Source organism: Bactrocera oleae, chromosome 4 (assembly GCF_042242935.1).
Source record: "Bactrocera oleae isolate idBacOlea1 chromosome 4, idBacOlea1, whole genome shotgun sequence".
In the NCBI taxonomy this organism is placed as follows: Eukaryota; Metazoa; Arthropoda; class Insecta; order Diptera; family Tephritidae; genus Bactrocera; species Bactrocera oleae.
The window spans coordinates 65,790,829-65,809,099 of record NC_091538.1 but is presented as its reverse complement, the minus strand read 5'-3'; the positions used below and the strand labels follow the sequence as shown (position 1 = coordinate 65,809,099).

Below are 18,271 nucleotides of genomic sequence, written 5' to 3'. Positions count from 1 at the left end.
CTCTGTCCACGCATATTCAAATAGCTGAAAGCCAAGCAAATTAAAAATCACCCCGAATGCAACCATGTTCTCTGCTTTTCTTGTTCTTGTTTTCTGCATTCTGCATTTATTATTCTTCGAGTTCCATCGCAGCCGCACAAAATATGGCCGCACGTTAATTACAATTTAAGTAAATTGCGATAATATAAGCAAATCAATAAGATTACTAATAAAAAACAGCTTATCGGAAGTTGTGTGTACAAAATATTAACAGAGTTCAACCTTAAATTTAAGTATAATTAGTTCATAATTAAATACGGTGAAGTGAAAAGTCTGGTCGGCGCACAGCAAAGAGAATTGTGAAAAGTTCATTATAGAAACAAAAAGAAAAAAGAACTGAAAATCCAAGGTAAAAGAAGGGCGAAATTCAGTTCACGTTAAAAAGAAAGTGCAAATTCGTAATCAATAAAAAAGCAAAATCAATTGGAAAATATGCAGTGAAGTAGGTGCAAATTTGTAAGGAAAAAGTGTAGAAAAAAACGAGTAAGAATAATCGTTTTCTTAGCTTTTTCCATACAACGTCACCGAAAAGTTTGTGAAGGAAAAATTTGTCGTCCGATTAGAGAAGCAACAACTATCTTGGCGGGCTACGATTTAAAGGGGTAGCAGGATTGCGAAAGGCCGACGTCTTCTCTGTTGAGTAAACAATACTGTAACGACGGCAACATTTTGCTCATCGTAGTGTGCCAGCAGTACCAGCTGGTAAGTTGTGCCTATATATGTACCTACGTAACGTCTATGCATACCTATTTGATTATTCGCTTCCCAGCTTAAATTTACTGCTTCGCGTGGTATAGTGCATTGGTTTAGAAACGAAGACGCAGGCAAAGTAGTCAGCTGGCTTATAGTCTTAGTTAACAGAGCTAAGCAGAGAAATAGAGAATGGGTTAGGGATCTGGTAAGAGCTAACTGTTTAGGTGTTGTAGTTAAATAACTGTAATTAACTTTGAAATGTAATAAAAATAAAATTCTTTTAATCTTTATAATATTGTTAAACATTTAGGGTTCTTTAAAAATGCTTGTGAGCTTGCTACTTCTATTAGGGATTTTTTTTTTATAACTTTAAATTTTGGCTATGATGGTAGTTGAATTTGTCAACATTTAGTAGCAATAAGTGCATTTTTCCATTCATTTCCCTAGAGGTTAGATGGCTAAACAGTCAACCTAATCATTAAATAAGAAGGAAACATCGGAAACCCTAAAAAATATATAAATAACTGTTCAGAGTGACGAGCTGAGTTGATTTAGCCATGCTTGTCTGTCTGTATAAACGCAAACTTGTCTCTGAGTTTTTGAGAAATCGATGTGATATTTTGCACACCTCCTTTTTTCCCCAAGAAACTGCACATTTGTCGAAACCGCCGATATCGTACTACTTTAGGATATAGCTGCCATACAAACAGTTCTATCAAAATGGAGTTCTTGTATGGACAACTATTTTATTTGAAATGATATTTTCACAAATAGATTATTGTTTAAGAAATCAGACCACTATATTATTTAGTAGCTGCCATGCAAATTAACAGGACAAAGATTTTATATCCTTTTATACTATAAGAACTGACTGTGAAGAGTATAATAGTTTCGTTGTAGTTAACGTTTTTACTGAAACGGGTATTATATATATATTTTTATTTCTAATAAATAGTACGAATACATAAATATATACATATGTATGTATGTATGTAAGTTTAATGACCTTCTAGTACTGATCATCAGGTGTATTACATTTGGGTTAAATGTTATGTTGTTAATATTTCAACTGTGTGTATATTTTAGTAATTATTTTCATAGAATTGACTCAAAGCATTAACAACAAAACATTTTCAGATGACTTAATGTGCACAATTGTCAAATTATATTCCTTTATACTGCATTTGTTGTTTCCTTACTGCAGACATACTCGTTAACCCGTTGGAATGCATGAAGACCGGTGTTGAAGAAAAGTGAAACTGCAGCTGCAACTTTATCCAATTATAAATCTTACAAGTAGAAGAATAAACAGCAAGAAACAAGAAATGCATCTCCGTTATTTAATGTTTCACTTATTCGCAGGAAAAATGCAGTTGCATTTTCTCTTTGGGGTAGTTTGCGGTCTTGTTTGTTGTTATTGCTTTACGATATAAAAGCGTCTGACAGATTTCTAGTAACTTTGCAGAGGTGCTTTGACAAAGAAAATAAACACAAGTTGAATACAACATATCGGTACATAAGAACTAACAACAATAAACATTTTGGATAAAAAATTTGAAACAATGTATGTGTTGAAAGCTGACATTGCCCAATGACAATAAGTATGCAATTTTTGCACACAATCGCTCCTTTACCCTAAGTATAAATGCAAATAGATTGTATAAGTATAAATATAATTTTATTTATTATATTTGAATGTATAGGCTTGCATATAGTAAATATTTATACCCTGAACAGGGTATATTAAGTTTGCCACGAAGTTTGTAGACGGAAACGTTGGAGACCCTAAAAAATATATATATGTACATATTAGGCTGATTCAAAAAAAAATATTTAATTATTTTTTTCGAAATCCTCACGCCTGTGAAAATCAGAGCCCTTAATATTAATATTAAGAGGTCGCGCATCGCAGATTTCTATTTCCCATTTAAATAACACGGAAAATTTTTCTGAACCGGTTTAACGGATTGTTGAACCAAATTATATTCTTATAGGAAATTTTACTCTCTACAAAAAAAACTTTTTAGAAAATTTTTGATTATCTTTACCACTTAGGAGATATTCGAGGTCAAACTTAAAATTAAAAATAAATCAAATATTTTTTTTACTAATCTTTTTTTAAATTCATTTACTATTATTAATAAATAAATATTTTTTTTGAATCAGCCTAATACATATATCTATATACAGATGTATATGATCACGTCTGTTTGTATATACACGAACTTCTCCCTCAGTTTATGAGATATCAATTTGAAATTTTGCACACGTCCTTTTCTTTCCAACAGCTGTTCATTTGTTGGAACTGCTTTTTTTTATTTGAAATTTGCAAATTTATAATTGTATTTCGTTCAAAATCCAGTTCTGGAAAAATTTTGTATTTGACGAGATATATTCACGAAATGTGGCATAACATAATGTCCGAGGCAACGTTATAATCTCCGAAGAAATTGTTTAGATCGGACTAGTATAGCATATATGTAGCTGTCATATTATTGTATGCTTCGGTGCAACCGAAGTTAATGTTTTCTTTTGTTGTTATAATCAAATTTTCATAACTTCAAATCGTATTATTTATTTACCTCTTTAACTTGCAATCCTCATTTCTTTCTCCAAATTTTAGTTAATCATTCACAGAGGAGAGTGGTTTACAAATACACAAGTGTTACTTGACGCAGTTGCACATATCTACAAATCACCAGTATGCAGCATCATGCACATGTGGCACGTACAGCACCTCCCCATTTGCGTGCTCACCACATGGCTGTGCCACCGCCGCATACCCAGTCACAGCCTCATATATCACAAATGAATTTGGCACATGTGCCAGCGCCGCCACTAAACGGACAACAGCAACAGCAGACGAGCCAGCAAATGCAAACACAACATCTCAGTAATGGTCCTGCAACCGCTAGTACTGCTGCAGTGATCACCGGCTCGTCCATCGCTGTGGCGTCACATGTACGCGATCATCATACAGCACGGTAGGCTAAAAATCGGTTTTCGATATAGTTTTAACACTTATTCAGTAGTATTTCAATGATCTTTTTTCTGTGTATTATTTCTAACGGTGCTCTATATGTAAATATCTTCATATGCCAGTTGAAAGTGTATGCACCCATTTGCTTGGGATGATTCCTTTCGACTTTTTTTTTATATTTTCTCAACTCATAAATTATAATTTCTACTTTTTTTTATCCTTTTGATGTCTTATGCTGCTTTATACTCTCGCTCTTTGCAACCAAGTGTAGTCACCTTTGCATATATATATTATATATATATATATATGTGTGTGTATTTTGTTGTCTATGTGGCTACCTTGTCATACGTTGGGTTGGCAAGTCTGCTTAGTTGCTTTGATTCGCAGCGTGACTTCCGTTCAGGCGTAACGAGTTCTCTTTCTCTTCTACCCTGCCTCCTGGAAGTGTGCTTATACACATATATATAAGGTGTATGTGTATTTATGCATATATCTTCCATAAGTCTGTCACTTACCGTACATATACCATTTTCCCACTTCACATTGAAGTAGTGGTGGCATTTGCAGTTAGTTGTCAGTACTTTGAAACAACAATTCTTACCATTGTCACAGCTAATATTTCTGTTGCGCGCATGTTCTTTCCTGTTTTGCCATCTAAGAATTTGCCTGAAACACACATGTGTACAAACAGACAAACATACTTGCATTCATTTAATTTTTCACCGCCTTTAAAGACATTTATTTCGTGCCACTATTTGATTAAAAAAAAAAAAATAGAAAAAAGTTCGTCATTGTTTCCGTTGAGAGTAACGTGTGAAAATTAAATTTTTTTCGTTATTATTCTGCATAAATTATATACATATTTACACCTAGACGGAACTAAAGTTGGTACTGATCCAACGAGTCGATAGATGTTCAAGCATACAAGTTTGCCAATAAAGTAATTATAGGTTATTTATTTTAGCGCTTAAATATACCCTGAACAGGGTGTATTAAAGTATTATATTTTATAAATAATAAAAGCTACAAGCTGAGTCGATTTAGTCATAATCGTCTGTCTCTCCGTCTGTTTGTTCGTCTGTCTGCCTTTATATTTGCGCATTTTGAGATGTCGATCTGAAATTTCGCACACGTTCCTTTGTCGGAACCGCCGATTTTATATAGCATTAAGCGGCCATACAAACTGAGCGATTAAAATCAAGATCTTGTGTGAAAAACTTTATTATTGTACTAGATATTTTTACGAAATTCGGCATGGAATATTTTCCAAGGTAATAATACATTCTCTCAACAAATTGTTCAGTTTGGACCACTATAGCATATACATAGCTGCCATTCAAACTAACCGAGCAAAATCAAGATAAACATCTTTTTATACCTATTTATTGTAGTAGAAATGTGCCTGTGAAGGGTATTATAGCTTTAGTGAAACCGAAGTTAACGTTTTTGCTTGTTTTAACATTAATTATTGTCTCTAAACAATCCCATTACACATCACATAAGTACATATATGTTTTGAGCTTTTTATACTCTCATTATTAAATGCTCCTTTGGACTGTAAAATTTGTCAACAATGCGCAAATGCAATTAGAAATGGAGAACAGTAACGAAAAAGGGATTATCACATTTAGGCTCGTCCTCACACTCAGCACACTCACTTTTGAACACTAATTGAATTTGTCACTTTTGAAAGTATTTATGCCGCAGCGTCAATGACGTTGACAATGCCACTGCTGATGCTGACGATAATGACGAATATGAAACGCAACGCGTTGCTGTTTATGGTGATGGCGTTGACCTATTTAAAGCACTGCAGCCAAACCGTAATTGCCAAATTCACCCAAAACAAGAATGTAAAAAAAGTGTGAATGAAAAAAATTGAAAACCCGAAAAAAAACGGTGTGATCTATAAGAGAAGGGAATAGCGGATATGGCGATTGAAGTGGTGGAGTGGTGACCACGGCAAACAATCGAAACAAAACGCCCGTTGTCAGTATTTAAGCGAATTAGAAAATGTGCCTGCTTTTGTTGCATGCAACAACAGTGGCGGCAGTGCAGCGGCAGCGGCAGTGTCAAGGAGTGCCAACAGCACTGTCATACACATATGTACGCTGAGCTAGCTTACTGGCTATTATCACAAATATTTTATACCCTCAACCTGAATCTGTCTGTCTGTATATACGCATACTAGTCCCTCAGTTTTTAAGATATCGAGCTACAATTTTGCACCCATCCTTTTCTCAACAAGAAGCTGCTCATTTGTCGGAACCGCCGATATCGCGCCACTATAGCATATAGCTGCCATACAAGCTGACCAATTAAAATTCCGTTCCCGCGACAGTCGCGTCTAAGTAACCGGAACGGACCCGAATTATTAGAACTGTCAACTCGGCACTATTACTCGAAATTACTTCAAGACAAACATCAATAAAAATCAAGTTCTCGAAATCGAAATTTGGCACTGATTATTCGCCAAGGCAACAGTACAATATCAGAGCAAATTGTTCAGATCTGACCTATAACATATAACTGCCATACAAACTGAATCAAATTATTTTTATGTGTGATGGGTATCATAGCTTCGGTGCAGCTGTAGTTAATGTTTTTTTTTGGAATTTTTGGTTTTTGCTGATATTGTTGCTTCTCTGCTTCATTGCTTCAGCACATATACTGCGACAGTACACTATTCGACGCCACTTGTGGCATTATTCATTAGCATAACCATGCACAGTATGTCTGTATGTACATATGCATGTGTGTATGAACATGCATCTCAACTTCGTCTCCGAGCCGAAATGAAAAATTTCGAAACAAATCGACAAAGTTAAAATTTATATATAAGCACAAGCAACGCCAAAAATCAAGCATCAGTTACCGCTCGTCACTTTATTGCCTTACCTTGTCGGTTCGCATTAAAAGCATCCAAATCTGAGTCAATGCTATGGAAGCACTCGGTTCAAAGTGTACTTGTGCTTTGAGGCTTATGTGTTTTGTGTTTGATGACGTTCGCCTTTGTTGTTTGTCACAATCCTTTTCGTGCTCTGTGCCATAACTAACACACACAAACACACAAACCAGAATGTCTTGGCAATGAAAGGATACTGTAGTTGAAAAAAGCATGAACTGCCTTAACGAGCGTATAAAAAATGTGAAAACAACCACGAGCATCGTAACGTCTGTCTGCCGTCAGTGATAACAATGGGAGGGGTCAATTTTTTTTTTTACCTTTTCTCGTTGCTATTCTCGCTTACGTGGGTCTATTTGCACAAATATTTGCGCGAGCTTGGCTATTGCTCTCAGTTATTTCCACCGTTTTGCCTTCACATGTATTCTATGTGGCCGCGCATGCGCTGTCGATAAGCCGGCAGCCAACAGTAGAGATCATTTGCCCGGCGCAGCCAAACGCATGGTGCAGTCTGTATTATTAACTCACCGTATTATTTTCAGTATATCTTAAAATCGCGATTGGCGCTCTACGTTTCTGGTGTATTTCGCAATTTTTCGACACTTTTGACTATGTGCATTGTTTAATTGTCAAATTTTTATTATTCGTTTAGAATTGCTTTGTGGTCTGTCAAATGTGGAATATGAATTATATATATTTTTGAAGTTCTGGTTTGTAATTTTGTGCCTTTTTTGTTATTTTTATAGTGGAAATAGTTAAAAAGTGGGGTTGAGGAAGAATGTGGCAATCATGTGTATAAAATATATACTTTGTGGTATCAACTAGTGTATGAACATTTTTATGAATTGTGATTTCCAAGTATTTCAAAATTGACCAAGCTTCAGTACGAGTTGTGTAATTTTCCTAAAGTTTGGTTAAGTTACATAATTGGGAAAAAATTAAATCTAATTATGCGATGGGTGCTAAAATAGTGATTTTTTTTGTTTTAATTCTTAAGTAATGCGTTGAAATCACAGAATAAAAAATCGCTCGTCTACTTCTAGTTTGAATCAGCAACCATTGCAACAACAACATCAGCATCCCTCATCTATGCACACCAGTACGCAGCTGCAAAAGCTGCGACAACAACATCAGCATATAAACAACAACAATAATAATAATAGTACAAACAAGAACAACTATCATCATCATCAAGCGCAGCAGCAATACAACAACAACGCCAGCAATACGCACGGCAATGCCTTGCCGGTACAAGCAGCAATACAACAACAGCAACAACAACCAAAGCAAAGCACACAGGTGCCACATCATACGTCGCGGCACCACCAACAGCAGCAGCAGCATCAACTGCATCATCAACAACAACCACAACCACAACAACAACAGCAACAAACAACACAACAGCTGCAACATAAGCATACAGTGGCGCCAATGCCACCACAGCAGTCGCACGGGCATGTAAAGCACCAACAGCCGTTGCAATCAACACAACCACAACAACAACAACAACAAACAGTACAAACAACAAATCTGGTTATTGCAAAGAATGTCATCAATACACATGTGCCACCACCGTCGCTGCCACAGCCACAACATCTGCAGCAACCACCACCTACGACTTTGAACTACTACACTGCCGGTAACACGCAAACAAACAACAACAATAATGTGCATAAATCTAAATACAATAACCATAATAACGTTATTGCCGTCAATGGTGGCGCTGGCAGCGGTGTTGGCAGTGGCATGCCACCAAAAATCATATTGCAGAATCCAAATCGCGTGCTGAAAGCGCGGCTGCATGCAAGCGCGTCAGCGAATAATATTGAGGTGAGTACTGTGAGACCTTCGACGGGCGGGGAGGAAACTATTAAAGCCTCTAAGTCTGGTGGCAATATTGGCAGCAGCAGCGGCAACAATATTGTTAGCGCCACCGATACACACGTGAGTGAAGTTGTTGCTAATAACGTGACCACAGCTGTAGCCGAAAGCACAGCGAGGCATGAGAGTATACAAATCGTGCAAAGCACTAAGCAAGCAGAGGGTAAGTGATATAATCGATTATACTATACAGTTTGATGAAGCTTTAGTTGAAATTTCTCATTTGACAGCTGTCTCCATCGAGTCTAATAAGGAAAACCTGTCTAGTGCAACACAAAATGCAAACTCAAGCATTGAAGTGAGCAGCAGCACTACGACAAACAACAACAACATCTTGTCCAATGAAGACAACACAGTAGCGAAAAATTCGAAAGAGAAAACACCAATGTGCTTGGTCAACGAATTGGCGCGTTACAACAAAGTAAATACATTTCTTTATTAATGTTGTTACTTTAATCTTAAGCGTTCGCTAATTCATGCACAGATCACACATCAATACCGCTTAACCAGCGAAAAGGGACCGGCGCATTGTAAGCGCTTCACGGTCACACTGAAATTGGGTGAGGAGGAGTATTCGGCTGAGGGTTTCAAAATAAAGAAAGCCCAACATTTGGCAGCTGCTGAGGCTATTGAAAAGACTAAATACAAACACCCCGTTCCGAAGGTGATACGCCGCGGCGCCGATAGTGAGGGGAGTTCATGGCGTGCCAACATCACGCCCACAGTGGAGTTGAATGCGCTCGCCATGAAATTGGGTCAACAGACCTATTATCTCCTAGATCCACGACAAGTTACACCGGCCGATGGAATGGGACCACCACCAGATGCTATGATGGCACCGCGTTACAATGTGCCGCCGCCACCACACACGCTGCCACCGCATGCCATAGCCGGTGGCCATATGCTACCACAGCATCCACCACCGCACGTGCGTATGATGGATCCGGCATATGTGCGTCGCAACGGTCCGTATGCCGCGGCGCCACCACAACAGCAGATGCACGGACATCCCGCTGCCGGCTCGGTTATGCGTCCACGTTATGGTGCGCCAGCACAGCGTGCATATATGCCCAAGTATAATCAACAGCAACGTTATCCACTAATGGCGCCACCGCTTATGGCTGGCGGGCCACATAACGGTATGCTGCCACCACCACCTTTGCCACACCCACAACATGGCGTCATGCCACATCGTTATGGCATGCCCAAGGTGACACTAGTCGTGGGTAAGCAGAAATTTGTAGGGCTGGGCCGTACATTGCAGCAAGCCAAGCACGATGCCGCGGCGCGTGCCTTGGAAGTGCTCAAAGCGCAGGCCGCCACACAGCTCAATGAAGAGCTCAACAACAGTCTGGAGGAAAGCGATAACAAATCACCGATCTCGCTGGTTTATGAGATCGGCATACAACGCAGCCTAACGGTACACTTCAAGGTACTCCGCGAAGAGGGTCCAGCGCACATGAAGAAATTTGTTACAGCTTGCGTAGTGGGCACCATAGTAACAGAGGGTGAGGGTAACGGCAAGAAGATATCGAAGAAACGCGCTGCGGAAAAGATGCTGGAGGAGCTAAGAAAACTACCACCACTAACGCCCACCAAGTCGCCCATAAAGCGCATCAAAGTCAAAACGCCAAGCAAAACAGCAGCCGTTGTGGACACCGCTGCGGGTGGTAGCGGCAAATCGGGTGGCAACATTGGTGAGCGCCGAAAACGTGGCAGTAGTTCGATCAAAGAGAAAAGTGATGCTGATACCGAGGGAGAGAACCCCATCACGCGGCTCATACAATTGCAGCAAAATCGCAAGGAGAAAGAGCCAGTTTTCGAGTTGATAGCGAAAAACGGCAATGAAAACTCGCGTAGACGCGAATTCATTATCGAGGTGACGGCGCACAGCATGGTCGCACGTGGCACTGGCAACAGCAAGAAGCTGGCCAAGCGCAATGCCGCCCAAAGTAAGTTCAGTTTCGTTACCTTCACTTAGCAATGTATAAATAACATTAAAATTTTACAGATTTACTTTTGGCCATGGGCGAAAAAGACAACGCGACCGCTGAACTGAAGTCCACCGCAGCGCTAGCTTACACACAGTCTGCCGTTTGTGCGGAATCAGCAGTAACAACAAGCGTATCGGCCAGTAAAGAGCAAACCACTACAGTATTGCAGCCAATTGTTGAAGCAGCTGCAGCGCCAGCAATCATCGCAGCGCCCGCAGTTGCAGCTGAAGCTCCGCTTGATGTGCCACTTGTATCCACCACTGCTGGGCAAGTGCCAGGCATTCTAATACTGCGTCATAACAAGAAACGTGAGTGAAAATATATTTTGTATGTTTACGTTTATGAACTCAATGTGGGAATAACCTTTTTGCAGATGCAACAAAGAAAAAAGAAAGCATGCTAAGTACTGCAACACGTCTACCGGTGGTTGAGGAAATTGAAAACAAGCAAGAGGAATCAGCAATTGTCGCCATACCATCGAATACGCAAACGGCACCTGCGGCGGTACCAAACAATGCAGGCAGCTGTGACAATCAAGCAGCAGCCGCTGCAAACACTAAACCCATTGCTGAAGCTACTTCCGCTCCGGCTGTGGTCGATTCGGCTAATGTCGCTAGCAGCGTCAACAGCAGTGCCGCGCCAACGAGCTGCAGCGCGCCCAAGTCGAAACCGGCAGGCGTGCACACTAAAGATCAATTGTTGTATCTGGCAAAATTGCTGGGTTTTGAGGTGAGTGCTGCATTTTATATTTATACCCTGTTCGGCGCATTCGAAAATCACTTTTTTCTTGTTACTAATATTATTATTTATTAATAATCTTTTCTTTTTCTCTTTATTTTTTGAAAAATCCAAATCGTATAGGTGAACTTCTCCGATTTTCCAAAGGGAAATCACAGCGAATTCCTAACGATCGTAACGCTTTCCTCCAATCCACCGCAAATCTGTCATGGTATGGGCACAAGCGCAGAGGAATCTCAAAATGATGCGGCTAAAAATGCATTAAAACTTCTTAGTAAATTAGGCTTGAATAATGCGGCGAATTAAGCAAAAATTACTTAAATTGTAATATGGAAAAATATTATATTAATTTTGCAGAGGAAATGAAATTCAAATTGAATTTGGCGCCACAAAATCTATATAAGATATGGAGAGTCGTTAAACGGACAACAAAAGCGTATATCTATATTTTTTGGTATTAAAAAAAATATAAAACAAGTATTGCATAATAAATTAGTTACAACAAAAAGTTTGAAATGTTACGCAGAGTAACAATGTATACTTTACAAAGTCATTATATTAGAAAAAATTCAAAAGTTGAATAATATGTGCAACAAAAAAGTCTTAACAAATTATACAAACACAAAATATTATATGAACAATGCTGCTACATATACATACATACATATAAATATATATATATATATTTCCTATTTTGTTAACATATAGACTCTCAAATGTATATTGTCATTGAGCTGCATTTGTTTAATTTATTTACTTTACCATAATTTTTGTTAACTTTACGCTTAGTCAAATTTGTTAGACGCTTAGTAGGCGAACACATTGTGTTTTCATATAAAAATAAAAAAAATTAGACAAAACGCGGCAAAGTTACAGTTCGGCTTTATACTTATTGCTAAGTGTGAAGTCTTTGAACTGCTATTTATGTGAAATTCTCGTTCGCAATGCTTTCCAGCGCACCTTCTGGTAAAGGTGGTCTGCTGCTTACCAATTTACTATTACTTTTTTGCTACATAGCGAGAATTATTAGAATTTGTTTATTTTATGATATTTTGTAAAAGCTATGAAATTCTTAGCTTATATTATTTGTGTTCAATTAAAAACAATTGCAAAAATATTTATTTATTAAGCTTTATATGGAAATTATAAAATTTGTTGCACTAAAGCATTGAATAAATGCCAGCAAAAACACTTCGATTGTATATAAATTAAAGTTTAAAATTTAAAGGCAAGTCATTGAAAAAAAAATAAACTTTTTCGCAAATTACAAACGAGCTACAGCATTTTTGTCTCACTAAAAACAAATGTCGTGTTTAGAATAGGCAAAATCGCGTGTTTGCGTGCGGCATACTTGAACATTTTGTGGTACTGCAAGATATTCCTATTGATGCGAGCAAACGCGCGGCTTAAATTTGATTGCTGAACCACTAATGTTGTAGAGAACGAGTGCTGATTGCTTTGAGATTAATAACAAACCACATTTTTGCATGCGATTTTGAGATTCGGCAAACATATTTGCACGCAAGAATGCTGGAGAAAAGCGAAAAGGCAAAACTAAATGCATAATTATTAATTATACCTATATGTAATAAATGTAGAAAGCGGAGTGCTTAAAAAGAATAAAACAAATTGCAAAAAGCAAAAAAAAAAAAGAAAAAAGAAACAAAAGAAAAAAATTGTAACATGTGGTCGTATTTTGATTGTGTATTAAAAATAAATATAAAAATTTGAAATTAATTGGGGTGTTGTTGCGGCCGATTGCGCAACAGTTGATGGATATCGCACATCGTACACACGTGTACATATGTATGTATGTATGTATGTACATATGCATGTGACAATTGCTGGTAATTTGAAATTTTTAATTTATTTTTAGAAGAAATATAAATTATTACAAATGTAAAATATATTTGGCAGCAAAAAAAAAACAGAAACACAAGAAAACAAATTAATTACAATCAATGCAACAGCAACTTACTATTTGCACAGATAAAATTCGTACATTTGCTGCTTGTGTTGATTCTAAAAATATAATTAATCGAAAAAAAAACTGTTTGAATATAGTTATATAATAAATTAAAATTGAATTATAACAAATTGCACACGCATTATCTAATATCTATTTAAATAAAAAAAAATATTTTCTTGGATGATGGAACTCGTCGTAATAATGAACAAAACTATAAAACTATTTAGTTATTTAAGAAATAAATAAAGCGCTGCTACACTTTAGTCGTAAATTTAATTTATAAACTGCTTATAGGCGTAACAACACACACACTTATTATCTATTATTATACTTACATAAAATATCACATGAAAAATGGACAATAGCGTATTTGTAACAAGTTGATTTAAATGTAAATTAATGCGCTATAGGTTATTTATAAATTAAATGACACTGGCGGATCATTTAACACACGCTAAGTATATACGGTCGCTTCTTGTACCCTTCATGGTTGCCAATTTTAATGAGGCGAACTCAAGTTTGTTGCGCCACGCACTTGAAACTGACGACTTGGAGGCGTGTACTTAGTTGTATTTCTACTGCATAATACATATTATTTATTTCTTCTACAGCTGCATGGACAATTCATAATAAATTGCGCGGCGTTATTATGAAGGAGAGCAGGTTATGTCACATGCTAAATGGTATTATATGAATCGGAAAGTGAAAAACGTTTAAATTTTGCCGCTAATTATTTATTAAACTCATTTTTGAAACTGAGAATTTTTATGAAAAAGGTTTACGCTTACAAATTTTTTCACCAAAATACCGTTGCTTCCGCGCTAACCTTATTATGGGTTGTCCTGTGGTGTTTTTTCTTTAGTATTAAGTATTCATTGTATAAAATTTAGTTGTTTTCCCCTACATTAAATAAAAACAATGCTTTCATTTCTTCAATAAATTATTAAATGCATTTTTATGTTTCTTAATATTTTTTTTTCCAAATTTACTTAACCTTAAAAAAAAGCTAAATAAAATAAATAAAAAATGTTTGTATGCTTATATTAATGGACAAAATTAATATTTGAATGTGTTATGTGTTTAAAAATTGTGCACACATGTAACAAATAAATATATGGATTATGCTGTTAATAAAAAAAAGACACAAATGCAATAAAAGTATATATATAAAAAAAATGGTTTTTGAAAGAAATAAAAATTTTGTGAAGAACAAACTATAACTAAAAAAATAATTAATAAATAATTTTTTGAAAAAAAAAATAATTTTTTGAAAAGAATAATAATTTTTTGAAAAAACAAATAATTTTTGACATAAAAAAATAGGTTTTTGAAAACAATATAATTTTCGAAAAAACAAATAATTTTTGACATAAAAAATAGGTTTTTGAAAACCATATAATTTTCGAAAAAACAAAAATAATTTAAAATAAGTTGTATAACATCTCAAGAATATGCAACAAACTTACTATTAAAACAAGCTCCTAAGCAAATATTATTTAAAATAAAAAAAACACATATGAGAAATAAAGGAAAACAACAGCAAACTTCTTAAAATACGAACGAAAATTGTAAACATATTTTTGAAAAATAATAATAAACTGCCCTAATATATGGTACATTCATATTTATTTCATTGCATTACGTAGTATAATTAAAATTTGTCGAAGGAGTAAGAAAGAAAGTGTGGATGTTATGTGGAAATCGTTTAATAAAACATGTTATTTTAATTTAAAATTTTAGGACTAAATTATTGCGTTACGCAAAGTTAGGTTAGAATCGCCGATTTGTCGATTAAAATTAAAATCGATATATATCGATTAACAATTATCGATAGATTCCCGTTTTCTTATTATTAACTATTATTTCCCTATTCCCTAAAAAGCTACTCATTTGTCGGAATCGCCGATATTGAATCCTATAGCATATAGCTGCCATATAAACTGCACGATCAAAATCAAGTTCTTGCATGCAAATTTTTATTATTTGTGAAGGATACCGAAGTAAATGTTTTTGCTTGTTTTGTTTTTAAATATTTCTGAGTTCTCATTTGTTTAGACAGCTTTGGAGGACAATTTTATGAATAATTAGATAAAAAATTCCTCCATTTAAAATCAATAACAGTCATCATTTTTGTATAATTCTTTCATTAATTTATTTTGCAAATATACATATTTACATGTACTTTTTGTGCTTATTGCAATAAATATAATTTTTGTTAATATAAATTTTTGGGGGAAACCTTATAACTAGAAGTTTTGTATAAATTTTAATTTACCATTAGTAAAGCTAGCACATAAATTATTGTAAAGCAAAAAAATATAGTTATGTCTTATAAACATGCAAATTATCAAAATATTCCTTATCTTACACCTACAAGTAGTTATTGAAAGCAGAGCAAATTAGAATCTTATAAGGCAATTTTTAGCGGAAAACGTCTACAAAATACAAAATCACGTCTATCAATTTAAATCTTTCCGTTTGCTGAGGCAATTGTTATGGCTTTTTGATAAAGGCACTTCGCTGCTAAAAGCATTAATACATAAGCTAGATTATTTACTGGTTTCAAAAGCACACATTTCGTTAGCTGTATTTATTGCTTATTGTTGCATATCATAATCCGTGATAATAACAAGAACAAGTGGCCGTTCGCCGTCATTTTCCATATTGGCGTTGAAATCGTCATTTATGTTCGTTGTCATTGTTTGTGTTGTTGCGCTCGCATCCAGCGCGAGCTCTGCGGCATTGGTCGTGGTTTGTTGATTGTTGTTCGGTAGCTCAGCATCACCACTAATGCCACCAGTGGAGCACATCGAGTTGGTTGAATGCGTCGATGAGCAATCACCGGTCAACGGTGGTGTCTCCATAAATAATTCAATGGGCATGTGCTGTTCAATCACATTGATTATGCTATTATTGAGTTGTAAGTCCGATAAATCTGTATTTGCCTCAGTTTCGTCTTGCTGGTGTTGCAACGTGTTACGAGCCAATTTCAATTGATTGTAATGTTTTTGTTGTTGTTTGTCAGCATTTTTTATTTTCAAATCCAATATTTTCGTACGGTTATCACGCTCCAAGATAAGACCACCATTCCCTGATTTTAACTCGAATTTATGCAGTTGCGTTTCCGGTTTTTGTCTATGTTCTAACTTCCGCGCGCCTACAATGGTGTCCTCATGTTATTTGCTTGCCAACATTTGCTGCTCCGTTAACATGGAGATTGTGCAACCGGAGTTAAAGTGATCCATCACTTGCTCTTTTAGTTGCGCAACATGATCCTTCAATGTTTTAACCACTGCGCCCAGGTCAAAGTTCTCACCCTTAAGCATTTTAACTTTATCCTCTAGCTTGGAAATGCGTTCCAGCTTGCGTTTGCGGCACTTGGATGCGGCCACACGGTTGCGCTGTCGTTTGCGCTCTAACTTGATTTTCTCTTGTGTTTCCATATCGATGGGACTGAGCGCCGCTGGCGAACCGGGGTTTTGTGGCTCATCTTTAATAGCAACGGGGAAGTTTTCTGTTGACAAATATAAGGACAAGTTGTAGACATTGTTATAGTGGGGATAATATATTTACTTACCTAGATTAGTGTAGGTAAAGGAGCCGCCACTAACGCCCGTGCCCACCACGCTTGCGGTTGTTGTCGGCGCGGCCGTCACCACATTACTGCTACTGCTAGTCGTTATCTGGGCGGCCTGTGACTTCTTGCTTTGATGCAAATTACTCAACGCCTCTTCGAAACCCTTCACATATGCTTCCTGCTCGGAAGTAACCTGCAATAGTAACAAAAATTGTTAATTACTTTGCTGTATACACATGAAATTGCAATAGTTGTTTGCGGTGAAGATAAGGAGGAGAACGGGGACAATTTCTCCCGAGTCCGGATTTTCTCTCTACGGCTCTGTTTGTTTATTACTTACCGTACTGGTTTTGCTGGGGAAGATCACACCAGGCTGTGGTGTCGGCATTACGTTGCTTAGTAACATTTTCTCAATGTCAGGCGTATTTATGGTTTTCATGTTATCCAAATTGGGCGAATCAATACTAAGCGGTGTGACCAAACGTTGTTTCTTTGCCGCCATTTTATTCAAATCTAAGGAAATAGGCCGCTTATTCGTATTCACACTGGTGTTATTGCTACTAGGTGCAGCGGCGTTTGGTGTTTGAAAAGTTAAATTGATATCGTTTAGTTCCGTTTTGGGCAAGATATTAACCGACGTTGCGGTGCTGTTACCCGTCACAGCTGTGTTGGTAGTTGTTGTTGCACTGATAGTGGTTTTCATAGTAAAATCCTTATGTTGTGTGTGAATGTGGGCTGCACGCAAAGTGATGACGTCACTCTAGTAATTTGTATTGTATGTAAGTGCGCGGCTATAGTATCTTCAGCTGTTTTGGTTATTGTCAACACGAAATATGTACGAGGCCTTGGAACTGTTGCTGCTGTCACTCGTCGCTACTGTGTTTGTGGTTTGCTTTTGTTTGAGCGGTATGCGCTGCGATTTTATCTTGGATGACTCACCAACACGACTAGTTTGCTATCGCTTTGCCTGCGACACCCCTCTCCTAAACAAATTGGAATGTTATCGTTTGAATGGGAGGGGTTAGACACTTGTTTTATTACGAGTTTAGAATATATTTTGACAAAAGGTAATTCCGGACAACCACACTATTTTACAAAAATATTTTTTGTGCGTTATTAACTTATTGTTTTTTTTTTGCTGTTTATCACACGAGTTTCTTGTGACGCAAATTCACTTTAGCGCCCCAATATGCCACACACACCAAATTGATTGTATTTTTTAATAAAATAAAATCACTAATTGCACTTTCCCTTATTCTAAACGACTTTTTGCTTGTTAAAAATTTTTGTATTACTTTTAAAAGTTTATTAAAGGCCTCGAAGACCACACGTTTGTTTTACCAATTCGTTTGATTATTTTTAAGGAATATCCATTGAATATGCTGCAACACCAAATTTATACCAATCAGGGTTGCCTTGTGTTTCTTTTCAGGTTTGCTTGTAAAGGTAAGCTAAAAGTGATAATGTTTTACAGTATATTATGAGTAAGAAATGG

General features: G+C 36.5%; 2 protein-coding genes across 4 annotated transcripts; one reads left to right on the top strand and one right to left on the bottom strand.

The window, feature by feature from the left end:
* Nucleotides 1-111: 111 nt before the first annotated feature.
* stau (double-stranded RNA-binding protein Staufen) lies at nt 112-14,815 on the top strand. Of its 3 annotated transcripts, none has more exons than XM_036370038.2 (9): nt 112-388; nt 603-741; nt 3,356-3,716; nt 7,661-8,661; nt 8,729-8,919; nt 8,983-10,450; nt 10,510-10,800; nt 10,866-11,221; nt 11,354-14,815. In XM_036370038.2, the coding sequence occupies exons 3-9, from the start codon at nt 3,436-3,438 to the stop codon at nt 11,534-11,536; spliced, it is 3,771 nt and encodes a 1,256-aa protein (XP_036225931.2). In that variant the 5' UTR covers nt 112-388; nt 603-741; nt 3,356-3,435; the 3' UTR covers nt 11,537-14,815. The 3 variants fall into 3 exon arrangements, with proteins under 3 accessions (XP_036225931.2, XP_036225929.2, XP_069965319.1); XM_036370036.2 differs by having other exon boundaries at nt 112-481; nt 545-741; XM_070109218.1 differs by having other exon boundaries at nt 112-741.
* Nucleotides 14,816-15,326: 511 nt separating this feature from the next.
* Nucleotides 15,327-18,173, bottom strand: Jra (Jun-related antigen). Its single transcript, XM_014247290.3, has 3 exons — nt 17,117-18,173; nt 16,777-16,969; nt 15,327-16,713 (listed from the first exon to the last, which is right to left on the bottom strand). The coding sequence occupies exons 1-3, from the start codon at nt 17,477-17,479 to the stop codon at nt 16,376-16,378; spliced, it is 894 nt and encodes a 297-aa protein (XP_014102765.1). The 5' UTR covers nt 17,480-18,173; the 3' UTR covers nt 15,327-16,375.
* Between the last annotated feature and the right edge of the window lie 98 nt (nt 18,174-18,271).

What these genes read in the sequence shown, in the direction of transcription:
- Jra (XM_014247290.3), bottom strand. Translation starts at nt 17,479, where the DNA reads ATGAAAACCACTATCAGTGCAACAACAACTACCAACACAGCTGTGACG. An exon ending in TCCCCAGCAAAACCAGTACG is followed by an intron (nt 16,970 to 17,116) that starts GTAAGTAATAAA and finishes TTACTATTGCAG; the next exon opens with GTTACTTCCGAGCAGGAAGC. An exon ending in CTTTACCTACACTAATCTAG is followed by an intron (nt 16,714 to 16,776) that starts GTAAGTAAATAT and finishes ATTTGTCAACAG; the next exon opens with AAAACTTCCCCGTTGCTATT.
- stau (XM_036370038.2), top strand. Translation starts at nt 3,436, where the DNA reads ATGCAGCATCATGCACATGTGGCACGTACAGCACCTCCCCATTTGCGT. An exon ending in CGCGATCATCATACAGCACG is followed by an intron (nt 3,717 to 7,660) that starts GTAGGCTAAAAA and finishes GTCTACTTCTAG; the next exon opens with TTTGAATCAGCAACCATTGC. An exon ending in CAAGCGCAATGCCGCCCAAA is followed by an intron (nt 10,451 to 10,509) that starts GTAAGTTCAGTT and finishes AAAATTTTACAG; the next exon opens with ATTTACTTTTGGCCATGGGC.